The sequence below is a fragment of the Ostrea edulis genome, chromosome 4 (genome assembly GCF_947568905.1).
Source record: "Ostrea edulis chromosome 4, xbOstEdul1.1, whole genome shotgun sequence".
Lineage (NCBI taxonomy): Eukaryota > Metazoa > Mollusca > Bivalvia > Ostreida > Ostreidae > Ostrea > Ostrea edulis.
The window spans coordinates 13,510,855-13,525,328 of NC_079167.1; the positions used below are offsets into that span (position 1 = coordinate 13,510,855).

The 14,474-nt window shown below is 35.2% G+C and overlaps 2 protein-coding genes across 11 annotated transcripts in view; one reads left to right on the forward strand and one right to left on the reverse strand.

The window, feature by feature from the left end:
• The window catches only part of LOC125670354 (solute carrier family 17 member 9-like), a 960,148-nt gene that overhangs the window by 296,175 nt on the left and 649,499 nt on the right, over nucleotides 1–14,474 (forward strand). The gene's annotated exons all lie outside the window — the stretch shown is intronic.
• Nucleotides 1–14,474, reverse strand: part of LOC125669619 (potassium voltage-gated channel subfamily B member 2-like) — a 104,225-nt gene that overhangs the window by 8,724 nt on the left and 81,027 nt on the right. For 6 of the 9 annotated variants that reach the window (XR_008802233.1, XM_056161983.1, XM_056161982.1 and 3 more), the window contains 2 exons: nucleotides 10,648–11,455; nucleotides 1,394–1,429 (listed from right to left, as the gene is read on the reverse strand). Coding sequence is in view for 8 of the 9 variants with exons in the window: in XM_056161983.1 (XP_056017958.1) it covers nucleotides 1,394–1,429; nucleotides 10,648–11,455 (844 nt within the window). In the remaining variant the exon portion in view is untranslated. The remainder of the gene's footprint in view (nucleotides 1–1,393; nucleotides 1,430–10,647; nucleotides 11,456–14,474) is intronic. The other 3 variants (XM_056161984.1, XM_048904277.2, XM_056161985.1) reach the window with 1 other exon arrangement.

The following is a 14,474-nucleotide window of genomic DNA, read 5'->3' on the forward strand; positions in this document are numbered from 1 at the left end:
GCATTATACAAAGTAAAGACAAAATCCATGCATTACATATACTTGATATAACGAAACAAAGAGTGAACCTACAAGTTTGCCATTCGATGCAGCGTAAAGAATTTCAGCTTGTGACAGTCGATAGTGTTAGAAGGAAAAGAAAATTATATTTATTATATAATCAGCTACTTCCTATTTATGTCATTCATGTTGGGACAAAAGTCAGGCCTTTCTGGTTATATAGTGAACGGTAGCTGCAGAACTGTAGCTCTCTGGAGTAAATTTGTGATAGAAAACAGAGCTGCTGCTCCATCCGTTATAAGAAACAATCGATTTACAGCGCAACTTATTCTGCGCATGATTAAGGTGTCCTATATCCGCATTTTTACATCGCGCATCGAAAGCTTTTAATTCAATAAAATTACTAACATATTTCCCGACTGCATTTCCCTCTATACTCGTGTCCACACACTGCACTTTTAAACATCCATTAAAACCCCTTTAAAACTTAACTCACAGCTTCAATAAAACTCCCCTCTTTACGAACCTATTTAAGGTTACCAGTCAGTTGGATTATTGCATTTATTCATGCTTCCAACACTATAGTTTTCTGTCTTCACGACGTTTTAGCCCGATGATTAATAAAAAATGGGGAAAATATAGCTCCCGCTAGACGTAAAATGTTGAAAATGCATTCTATTATCTTATGAAAACTTTATATTTTAGACAATTTTCAAACCTATTTAAACAATAATCATTTTTAACAGAACAGGAATAATTTCATCAAAAACAATATTTGTGAGAAATAGTTAACATAGTCAAGTCAGTGTTGTCCATAAGTATAGCGACACCAACGTAGTGTGATTTGACTGGCAACTTAACATGGCTACGTAAACAGACGAGCTTTATTGAAATTGTAAATTTGTTCGAATCGGGTTTTATTAAATGTTTTAAAGTATACCTTGACACAAGTTTAGTTGGAAAGTATTTCAGAAATTGAAACAGCGATGTGAAATGTGGAGATAGAATGCGTTAATCGAGCACAGAAAAAAGTTACGCTAAATTCAAGGTATTTAAAACGGGTGGATCTGTAGCTCTCTTGTTCTATCCCAATTTTCCCCCAGACAGCTACAGTTCTGCAACTAGGTGAACGGTGGGTGAGCGGCTACAAATAATGTACGGAGACACGACAATCCAAGCCATGGAACTGAACGGATGAGCTCCGACAGATGGGCAATAAATTTCATTCTTTATACAAGACAGACTGTTGACTGCACTGAAGTAAAAGACACGGTGGGTTTTTTGTTTGTTTTTCTTTGTGCTGCATTGTCGTATCTCCGTTTGGTATCTGGTATTTGTATATACAGTTTCTCAGGTGGGTGGTCAACACACACACAGGCTAGGTGTACTATACCTGGCCAAGGTAGGCCCAGAATTTTTCAAATGGAGTCTGAAATGAAATCCCAAAATAGAAATTTTCTTTACATGACACAGTGACAGTGTATTTTCTGAGAGTTCTTGTCTTCATACAGGAGTCAACACCAATTTTTCAGACAGGAGGTTTTCGTTCAACTTGAAATAACGAGAAATATTTGCAACAGACACTCCAAACTTATAGGCAAATTAATACTACAGTATACAATAAAAGTATGTTGCATGTATCATACACTGCATTTCTACTTACACTTGCGTATATATTTTTACAACATCTTTCAAAAGAGAAAATTGACTGCAGGAATATTTTGAATTTCACATTTAGATTATGTTGCTAAGTATTTCACTGTTTGACTATCGTCATACAGATTTCATAAAATGGGTGATAATTGAAAATTCCACTTGTTTCCATCCATCCGCCTTAGAGTCTAAGTTCGAGAACATTGATTTGATGGTAGGTGTAAAATTTATTCAGAACAGCCCAAGAAGTGTTCGAGGCTCACACATTTTCGATCTGAAAAGTGGAAAACGTTTACATGTATAATTCGCTGAGCTGCGTGCAACAGACAGAAGTAATTAAAATATACATATTTAAGGACCCCTCAGCCACACAGTTCTAATACAACGGCTAGATCACTTGTTGAACCAAACATAGTAAAATTGGGTATTATCTACGTAAATTTCAACCGTTTACTGATTCAAAAGGTAGTCACCTACTTCTCACATTTGAAGACATAAATGATGTCGGTACGTCGTTACGAATCGCGTACAGCTTGATTCATTCCCGCTTATCGTCTTTTTCATAATGTAAAACGTTGGTGACGGTCAAATTCAAGGACATAGTGATATGGTACAAGAGTAGTGGGGTGTAAACTGATAGGATACTATTCCAATTTTGTTCCTTGTTTATAATGTCAAAATGCGGAAGAAAGTACACGAATGATACATATTACTTTTCAACATCTCCAGTGCAGGGGTCAACCATCAGAATTAGCTTTTACTACACATATCTCTCTCTCTCTCACACACACACACACGCACACACAGAGCATATAATACCCCCCTGGTACAGCATCCTCATGAAGAAAGGGACCCAGGTTAGATTTGTCGTCATAATATACCATGTTCTGTGGTTGGGTATGATTATTATCCAACGAGTTGTGTGTTTTTTTGTTGTTTTTTTTATCCCCGAGCCTTGGCAAGGGAGTAGAAAACACACGAGTTGGATAATAATCATATCCAACCACAAACCATGGACGATTCTTTTTATCACATATTATATCCTTACAGACTATTCAATTTGCATTTTAAAACATTCACTTTCGTTTACTTTAAAAACTCAAACTACATTAATTCGTAACATTACGCCGCTAGAAATAGTTCGTTGGAAAATAGAAATAAAAATAAATATTTACTATCACAATATTCAATTCATAAAAGATAATTTTTAATTGAGAAAATGTCTTACATTTTAAGACGTTTTACATTGAAATTATGTGACTATTCATGAAAAATATCCGTCATCCGAATCTGTGTCATAGATGACGCGCGGTCTTTTTTGTATTTGTTGTCGCATGTATGAAATGTTGACGATGAATTTTCCACCATATGTACTCCCGTGACATTTGGGGTCGTGGAACTTCCAGTGCTTGATATGCTTGTGTTTCTTAACACCTGTATCTGTGATGGAATTGAATTGTATCCAGTTGAACGTAGTGTATCCCGGGTTCATTTGGTGCATGGAGTTGGAAAGTTGATATCAGCTAGACAACGGGGTAAATATGTAATAAAATATCTTAATGTGTTTGGTTTATAATGTAAACTATCGGATTTTTTAACACTAAGAAAAGAAATTTCACAGTACGTTATTCAGTCCTAACTGAGGGGGAGGGGGTCAATAGGACGATTTCCTTTTGAGTTTCAAGAAACGATTTCATTCATTTCATGTCGACTATTGTTTTTTTTTTTCAATGTATTTTTTTTTTATCATTGAAAATATGTCAATATCACCTACGATCCAAACACAACACGATCAGGGATAGCACTGCACTGCAACTCTGCAGACCGTTTCACTTTTTCAAGACGATAACTAGGATAGACAGTGGAAATGACAGACCTGTTCCCTCTATCTTAACTTCATATATAAATTTACAATTGAATTATTGGAAATTCGTCTCCCTGATCCATTTCCTATGCAAACGTATTTGTTTATTTACATTACGCCACGCGGCGTAAGAATACAAAGTGTGGATACGGACACAATATCGTATGAATGATATCCACTGGATAAAGGGGTATATATTTTTTTATTGAAAGGAAGCAGTTAATAACCAAACCATCACACTTTAGATTTTTGAAAGTAAATCAACACTGTTTGAAAATAATCAGCAAAGAAGAACTATGTATCATATAAGCAGCACATAATGTTTATTGGCGTTTTCACCAAAAAAAAACAAAACAAAAAAAACAAAAAAAAAAACAAAAAAAACCCACACACAAAAAACCCCAAACCATTGTTTAATCCATCTACCCACTGAAGGGCAATTTCATTAATATTAGATAAAAATCTCTGCTCCTCTCTAGATTAATTAACAATAACACTGTTTTATGATAAGATATTGATTAGAAACCTAGTCGGTATGTATATGTGTGGATATTTGAAAGCACCGTGAGTGGAACCACAAGATGTAAATTAATGACACCAAACCGTAATGAGCAATCGACATTGAAAACCCAGACTGTTGATTGATAATATTCAATGAAACCAATATTGCAAACTATTGTTTCCAAACGGGTATTTTCTCATCTTTTGTAAATATACACCAGTTGTTCTTTGCAAGTCTGTCTTAGCTGTAATTGTAAACGACGAATATCATTTTTACGGATACAGTGTATTTATTTTTAAAAAACCACATCATAAAGAAGGTTGGTCATGTACTAAAAATCTCCCACACATAGTGCTTCTTCAATCGAGACTACCAGAGCTGGGTGCACTAGCCAAGTTACAATTCTATCACAGTTGTCAAATAATTAGCTTATGTGCATTATTTGATATCTAACTGTGTTTCAATATCGCGAAAAAACCCAGCAATTTTCACATACTTAATGATAAATGTGGTGACCTTGACTACGTACATTGCGACCCCCAGACTGTAACCTATATCAGATTCATTTCGATTGAGTGCAAGATGTTTGAGTTTCCATCCTGTTGTTGGTTACAACACCCCTTCATAGGGGATCTATAACCTGGCTTCTATTGGATACAAGAAATCAACTTGACGCATGCGTAAAAAATATCAGGTCGCAGATGAAAAGAAATCATTTTCGTTTTTGTTTTGTTTTTCTTTATTTTTTATTAAGATATCTTAATCACTATAGTAAGTAATAATAGTAGAAACAATTTCACGCAGATAAAGTTTTCACTTGTTTGAACTTAACTCCACTTTATCACCTCAAGACTACTTAAATATATGACTAGTTGTGTGAATCCACAAAAAATAGTCTTGAATCCAAGCCACCCTTTTTGTGTATTTTATGAATGAATAGATACTTAATAAATGAAATATACTGAACCCAAAAGGCCAAAACAAAAAACAGTACACATTAACAACTACATTAATTATCTTTTTTGCGTGGACACTGAGGGCCACGCAGAAAATATAAGGTTAAACCGGATGCTATGGGGAAAAGTCAGCTTGCGCATGCACAAGTCTATGTTGTCACCGGAGCTGATTGGAACATCGCTCGGCCTTTTCCGTCAAGTCGAGAAAAACTTGACAGAAAAGACCGAGCGATGTTCTTCTGATTGCACCTGAACTTGATGACGCGACCTTTATCTATAAAAGGGTAGCACGTGACCATACACATGGAGAGAAAGATAAATGTTTCATAAACAAGAAAATAAAAAAAGTTCTATAACAGTTGTTAGTGTTCTTGATAAAAAAAAACAAAAAACCAATTAATGTTATAGTGTCTAATTTATTCATTTGTAAATAAAACTTTACACGACAACATATTCACCTCGCAACGCTCAACAAAGAAGTGATACATTGTTGTCCATGTCTTAAAATGAATACCATTTGTGAAGGTTTTGAAACACGACATTCAAGCTTGGAAGCATCACTATTTTGTTGGCAGATATATACCATTCAGTGGCGAATCCAGAAAATGTTCAAGACCGCAAAATGGCAAAAAATGACCTTTTGTTTTGGAAGAGGGTCAACATTAAGTACCTAGAAGAGGGTCAACATTAAGTACCTCTAGTCCACGTATTGCAGTCCCCTTTTAAAGGGCAACAACTTGTTATGTTAATAAGCTTGATTTATTTCAAGAAATTATACAATTCAAAGGCTAATGTGAACAATAATTTCAATTCCTAATTACAGTGCAGTACGTATTATACTGATTTTGGAGATGTCTTGTTTTAAAAAATACATTTACATCGATCTCGCAGAAACACAGTTTGAAATCCCACAGGTGGCAAGGGACAATTCTTTTTCGGTTCTGAAACATGTGGGTAAGGGGTATACATCAAAGTCAGGTTATGACAGACTAATGAAAAATCATATTTCCCTTTTATGTCAATACTTGTATTTCATATTGGTGTGATTAATAAACCATGGCCCTAAATAACATGTAATCCATACATACTGGTGCTGGTGCACAAAACATGCTCTGATCAGGTGCCCCTTTCTCGCTTTGATTTTCTCTCATTTGGGCTAAATCCGCAACACCCAAACCCCATCAGAGTACTGTGCGAGGGGATTTAGACACGTTACACAATCAAGAACTGTCTGCCCTTCTTAAAAATCTACCTTTCACCTGGGGTCATCCACCTTCTCTCTCAGCTACAGACCTTTTGCTATACCACGAAAGTTTTCATCTGAATTTCTTCAGCAACTGACCACGTGTCTTAGTTTCGTATTTTCACCCATCTTTATGTATATGTTGCTTTTTTTTCATTAAGCACTCGGCTACACTTGGTATGTATCCTAAGATTATTTACACATTTTTTACACATGAAAGGTGAAGATAACGAACAGTGATCAATCTAATAAATCCCATAAGCAATACAAAATAGAGAGTTGGGCAAAAAAGGTGGGATCAGATGCCTAGTAGGAGTAAGCATCCCCTGTCGACCGGTCACATTCGCCTTGAGCCCTATATCTTGATAAGGTAAACGGAGCTATCCGTAATCAAAATCAGTGTGCCGTGAACGGTCTAACAATCGGTATGAAGCACGCTAGACAGCATTTGATACATGTATTATCACTTCAAATATGGGTTATTGCTATCTTTAAAGAAAATTGCCAAACCATCCTCTGCTACCATATCAGAAGAGACCGCCCTCTTGCGCTGTCTGTAGTAAGGTGAATGAGTTGTCGTTTGGAAATCGAACCCTTTCCAACCGAAATAAATAATTCGGTAAAACAATTTTTGTTGAAAATACACTTAATAATTTTTTATGGGATAACATACAATTACATGTATATTGACGCACAGTCGAATAAACCTGATTTTAAAATAATCGCCGAATTATAGAATTTTTTTTACCAATTGTCCATGAAACAAGATAATGACATTAATTTTACAGATGGACAAATCCCTCAATTTGACAAGTTAAGGTTAACTGGGTTCAGTGATAGTACTGATGGATACATTGACATTCACCGTATCAATCGAACGCGCCGGAACAGGCCCAATGTGTCGCTAATGAAGGTTGCCTACAGCTGGGATTACCATATCAACAGTTCAAGTCCGAGATCATAAGTTCAAATTCATACAATTCTAAAACTTTTAATATTTTCGAGCAATGTTAATCCGTGGTACATTGTTATTTCAATTAAGATTCAGAAATTAATTATGCATGGTAGTCTCTTGAGAATTAAAATATATTATATAGGTATTTCAATCTACTCTGCGTAAAGTCTCCAGGTCAGAGGAGATCCGGATCTACAAACAAGACAGTACTGACGATGAAAGTAGAATAAGAATTGCTATCTAAATTTGTTATTGAAACAATAAAATGCTTTCTTTGCTGTTTTACCGAGTGATCAAGGTAGCAAGAATTGCCCCCAAAAATCATAACCCGTGTTTATGCAATTTATTTTCTGCAATGATAGCTAATGAATACTATTGAATACGCAGACAGGTGGACTAAAAAACCGGATCGAACTAGTTTGCATCATATATGTATTCATTGTCAAGGTTCCAACTACCAGTACCAAGTAGCACAATTTCCTGTTGCGCAAGTATTGTTATTCCAGTTAAATTCCACAAAAATTTGCTTCTTAAGGAAGTTAGCTCTTGAGCTTTTGAGAACAACTGCGCAGGATGCTACAACTAAGTTTTTACTGGTTCAATACTGATCCCATTGGTGCAAACATACCACACATCTATTGCTGAACCCTATCCAGTTGAAAATTTTTGTATCAATTCAAATTTTGAAAGGGTTTGGCAGGGACTATATTTTGTGGCGGAAGGTTTCATTAATCAAAAAGTTCTAATTCTGCATGATACTACAGTCTGTGTTTCATCCAATGTATCGTCTATTGTTATACTCCTATTCAGTTTTATAATTTATGATACAGGTAGCTGAGACTTGGAAAGTAGTTCAAATATTGTAAATTATTAACTCGGTTGATATATTTTTCCAAACAGAACACCGATTGTTAAAAAGGTTTTAATTAATTTACTCGAAATTTTGATCTTCAACCCCCACTTTTTAAAGTTCCATTTTAAAGTGTATGGCCAAACCTTGAAAATTATGTAAAATTTTAGAAATTGACATTACTTTTAATATGTCATTTTAAACTCTCAATTTTGATATTATGAAGTTTTTCGTATATCGAGTGCAAAAAGGTCATTATTTTCCCCCCCTCCATTACTAGTGATGATTTTGTTTAATCTGTAGTGTTAGAAGACATGAGTATGTATCTATGTTATGTAATGATTGATTTGTGTTGTTTATGTTGTGTTGACACCAACAGAAAAATGAAGTTTAATTGAATAAATTTCAAGTGCAAAAAAGTCATGTTTAGAACACTATATCTCTATAACAAGCATTGCAACCCCAGTTTTTTAAATTTTAATTTCCTAATTCTCCTTCAATAGAGAAATCAAAAATACACTTCCAAAAAAATTGACATTACTCCAAATCTCAGGTGCGAACTTCTTTAACGTTGTTAAATGTTAACTTTCACTATTCAAAAGATCAAGTACGATAAAAGTCGTCAAGACTCAAGTAGTGAGGACTGTTGTAATATGATCAGGCAAATATCTGAAATATGACAGGATTAATATAATATATATCATTAACACCGTTAATGTACATTTCGGAGGATGGCACCCCCAAAAAAGTTTTTTATAGAAATCTTGGATTTCCCATTGACAGAGAGGTAAACTACCAACTTATGGAAACTAGACAGAAAGTACAAAGATACCAGTCATTAGGGTGCTACTATATGTAGTAGTCAGAAAGTACAAATATACCAGTCATTAGGGTGCTACTAGTGTGACTGAGACGTTCATGACACATCTTCCCATAAAGTCAAGATGAGCCTGCATTATTCTTTGGATACTACAGGTATTCCAGGGATGCCGAACATAATTTTTGGCATTCCATTGCCGAATTAAATAAGACTGGCTGCTAATGCAAATCTAGCCAATACTAGTATACAAGAAATAAAACCAGGCCTCGGGAATGCTTTCTTATGTCATTCACATTTTTTGGCAAAGATGTTGAGCAGATACTAGCTGCTTCCATTTAATTCTTCACGAATTCTATTATTTTTTTACTTGGACGTGTAAACGCTTGGGATATCTACCTATGTGTTTTCATATTCGAGAAAAAAAATTAAATAAGGTTTCTCTCATATAAAAGACCCCAAAAAATCGATTGTCTTTTAGTAAGATTTAGAAGAGAGTTAATAGAGTATTCCAACCAGAAAGAAAAGAGAAGCAAATGACGAACACCTGCCCTCGGCTGTTTTTGCCACTGTTGTTTAACCATGAAACGATAATATAAACAAGTGGGGGAGTTACTCGGAAGGTAATTCGGGCAAAACAAATCACGAACATGTGCAAAAATAATTATCAGAACGAAGTAACTTCAGTTCAACCTTAAAATCTCTCGGTCGAGGGTCTCTCTCTATCGAAAATCTGCCAAATTCATATAGAAACCATGCCAGAAAACTTTCAGCTGAACAAAATATTTTTCATCAATATTTCTTTTAAATAGTTCTACACCACATATAACAGCTCCTTTAAAAAATAAATAAATAAAAGCATAAGAAAAAACAACTAGAAGTTTCAGAATAAGATACTAAAACTTTTAAATATATTTTTTCTAAATAGAATAAACAGTGATCTATATAAATGGCAGTAGAAGAAAAAAATAAAAATCATCGTAATTATTGATTTCAATTGCGTGAACGTATATAGTTAATGATAAGTTTAGCATGATAAATCACAGCTGAAAAAGAGAGTTCAATTATTCATATTCTCAGTAATCTTTCTTTCAGGTCAGCCAATATCGGCGAGCATGTTTTTCTAGCTAGGGAAATAAATCCCCATTACATAAAATTCCAGATCCTCCCAAAAGTAGATTTCAGTCCCAAATTTGTTTCCAATAAACAGTAAATTGGTTAATTTGCAACTGGATTTCTGATGGGTACACTAGCGAGGAATGACAATTTCCTAAGCTTCCTACTTCACCGTCTGACCCCAAGGAGAGTCTGCTCGCACAATTTCCCATCATTTTACGGTGAAATTACACATCTCCCATCTCAATTAATAAGATTCTTATAGGTCTTGCCTCCTACGCATAGAGTAAGTTACATTTATCAGACTTTTCTAAAATATTATCAGCGTTTTCCGTTTGTTTTCTCTATTGACTGAACATCTGTTGAAGAAACAGATAGAGGATCAGTTATTGATTTATTAAAAAGAAATAATCTTATTTACATGACGAGAAGAATTAGAGAACATTGATGTGCATAAAACACAAGAGATAGACAGGTTCCCTGCGATATATTGTTATCACTTGTTAACAGATTGAGTGGTATAGAAGTGTCAAATAGCGGCGTTTTAATCTCAGCATCTGCTCTTTCAGTTTATCACCAGTAAACACATTGTGAGAGAGGTAATTGCTGTGTCAGAATAATAAACACGTTGAAATACGAGTAAAAGAATCTACACGTGTCAGAGTACTCAAAAATCTTCCTCAATACATACCCGCGCAGCCATGGAGGACTGTGGCTTCTCCAGTAGATCCCATACTTTCTTTCTCCATTTCGCACATCTGCCATTTCCAAAGTCTTCGTCCGATTCTCGTTGTCTCAGACTTTCTGCCTCTTTACGAATTTCCTCGTACACGTGTTCTTTTTTCTGGTGATATTTGTGTTGACAACATGATTCTAAATACAATTCGTCGACACCCCAGTACTCTAAATCGTCACTAAAAGATAACACACACATCTCCTCTACCAAGTGTAATTTACCCGTACGATAAAAGTTTAAAATGGAAGAAAAAGACCTTGGATGTCGGTCAAAGAAATATTCATTACATTCCAAAGTATAATCATCACAGATTTCCAGTAAGCTTTCGTGTGTGTTACAGGAACGTAGCTTTCCTAAACGTGTGTGTGGCATCCGATCTAACGTTCTCCACATCACCTCGTGTTTGACACCACCAACATTTAACACCACCCGTTTGGACACACTTTTGCTCCTCATGATGGTTGTGTAGTCTGGGGGACCCGCGTCGTTATCATCCGGGTAATAACGCCCTGAAGTATCACCCGACTCTCCGCCTTGCACACCCATGATGAGCGGTGAGTTCTCGGCATCTGAGGTGCCCGTACTTGCCGGATATGACGTGATGGTAGGGTTTGGAGCTATCTTCACCTCGGGTTTCAGACTGTCGCGGGGTTTTCTGAGAGAGAAGTGATCCGAGCTGGCACTAGATTCCCGCTTCCGGCGCGATGACACTCGTTGGACTAAAGATACTGCAGACTCGCCTTCGTGTCCCTGGGACCCAGACCTGTGAAGAAGGAAAACATATCAGATATCAAATCGCCTATCGTGTTTATACTGCACGTGCTTCTTTTAAAACACTGGAATGTAGGTCAGATGGATAATGATAAATAAGGTGACATCAACTTGAGGTACACAATGATGTCATATCCTACTTACAAAGAAAGGAAAACATCCTGGTGCAATTTAAAACACGAAGTAAACAGGTAGACGTCAGTGTTTGTTCCCAATATAGATTGATCGATCTAATTAATCACCTAGAATAAACAATAATTTTGTCGCAGAAATCTGAGGCTGCACTAGAATGGGAAGTAATGCATTTCCTTCGATTTATGACCTGGAACAGGTCCCATTGAATGTGTAAACATTAGACACACAGCTTGAAGTCACCACTACGCATTCATGATGGGGGTTAGTAACAAGCGCATGGTATATCGATTTCCAGTCATTAGATATTTTTTTCGCTACATCGGCAATCCCGCAGGTTTACGGTGATCTGAATTAGGGTTTTTTAGGGGGTTGCTGTTACCTTAAAATTCAATGTATCAGTTAATATTTAAAAAATGCTTCCACTAAAACAAAAGCATTTCCTGTTCTAATTGATACAGTTAGCTCAGCAGGGAGCAAGTCTGAATGGAGAGCTGCACATGCGAAGTCGATGATTACAGTATGTCTACGTGACCCAACAATTATAATCAACCGGGTGTGAAATTCTGGGACCTGAAATTTCAATGCTAGTCCCGTCTTGATTTGCATATTACAAATAGTCATTATACTATGTAGACTATCCAGCTGCATACAATCCTTAGAATCTACAAGTCTACGTTTAAAGAGTAGTGTTCGGATTCCCAGCACGACTAAGAGAAAGGGAAAAAATCAATAGTAAATATCGTCGTATACATTACGAATGCAACATTTTACAGTGTGCGAGATTTTCACCTAAACACTTGGTATAAGCCACTGGAAGCGAGATCACTTGCATAACAAGAAGAGAAATCGATGCCATCTGATTCAGACTAAAATATTGAGAGACTAAGTAAACCTAGACTGGGGACACGCTGCACAGAGTAACTATAAACTAATCCTTGTATCTAGTACTGTGAATCTTACGTGATTTTACCGTAGGTAATTTCTGAGGAAACAAAAGATAATAGAACCTTTAAATAAGCATTTACTAGTAGTCAATCTAATTAAATCAACTGTTTGTTGTACAATTAGTAGTCAATCTAATTAAATCAACTGTTTGTTGTACAATTAGTAGTCAATCTCATTAAATCAACTGTTTGTTGTACAATTTAACATTTACTAGTAGTCAATCTAATTAAATCAACTGTTTGTTGTACAATTAGTAGTCAATCTAATTAAATCAACTGTTTGTTGTACAATTAGTAGTCAATCTCATTAAATCAACTGTTTGTTGTACAATTTAACATTTACTAGTAGTCAATCTAATTAAATCAACTGTTTGTTGTACAATTAGTAGTCAATCTAATTAAATCAACTGTTTGTTGTACAATTAGTAGTCAATCTAATTAAATCAACTGTTTGTTGTACAATTAGTAGTCAATCTAATTAAATCAACTGTTTGTTGTACAATTAGTAGTCAATCTAATTAAATCAACTGTTTGTTGTACAATTTGTATGCAATCGGTCCTATAATTTTTTTCTTCAATTTTTGCAAACATAACACATAGACTCTCAAGTAAGGGATGACCCAGCCATATCGCCCATCAACTCGTCAACTAGTATAGCGATACCAACCAGTCCAGTGATACTAACCAACACAAGTATATCTACTAGCACAGGTATATCTACTAGAACAGTAACATCAACTAACAGTGATATCAAGAAGCGCATTCAATTATAACAGTTTGCTCAAACAGAACACAGGTATATCTCTTGAGTTGAAATGGTAAAATCATTTTCAACTTCTAGTTGAAATAGAGATATTAGACAGCATGTTTGATGTAAATATCAGATTTCGTCTACGATTCAAAAATAAATCACTATGATCTGAAATCGTTCAAACATCCAACGAACTTTTTCAAGTGCCATGGATTTGGCTTCGCAGCTATGCGAATTAACACGTTTTTCATTGTGCCCAACCACCTCACATTCTCTAAACAGCGATTCCTTGATTATATATTGACATGTTCAGGTCAATACAATGTTCGATGATTTAGCTACCCGAGAAGTTCAATAATCACCGAGCCCGGAGCGCAAGGAGAATACTGTACTTTGAGGGTACCGGTATAGCTGAAGCATTGCATTGGCCGAAACGATACCGTGTCGACCATCTTTGTTTACAGCTACATCTAAAGTGCGAGACCTAATTGAACGTGATTGGACAATGAAAATAATAGGCAATCGTATCAAATTTGGGAATTTTCAAATTAAAAAAATAATAAATAAATAAAATTGTCCGATATTGGAAAAAATCAAACGCTATATTTGCCTGGAATGTACATGGAGGTGAATATAGCGTTTTAATCTTTCTGTAGTTTTATGGATCTCAGTCAATCACAAAGCTCGGGATTTCTCAATCATACATGTATCATAAACGATTTAAATTACTTATACACATCAATTGTTATACTCTTGTATCAATAAATGACGGAAACCGGGATATTTTGTCATCTTTAACACCACCACCATTATTACAATTTTTTTAAAATGTTGCCATTTTTAAAATGTTAAAATAAATATTCATCATTCCCTATGTATTGTTACATCATTGTATGTCTTATTTCTGTCACTGTGTTATTTGCTTATATATATATATATATATATATATATATATATATATATATATATATATAATATGAAAAGAAAACACAGAAATCCTCCGTAAAGCTTTAGCGCTTTCATTACATCTTCAGAAGCTTTACAAATATATATATATATATATATATATATATATATATATATATATATATAAAGAAAATTTGGTGGTTTTTTTTGGTCCTCACACATAAGATCCTTTTTCTAGCAGTCTGAAACCGTGTGGCAACAGAAGTAATCTCCCA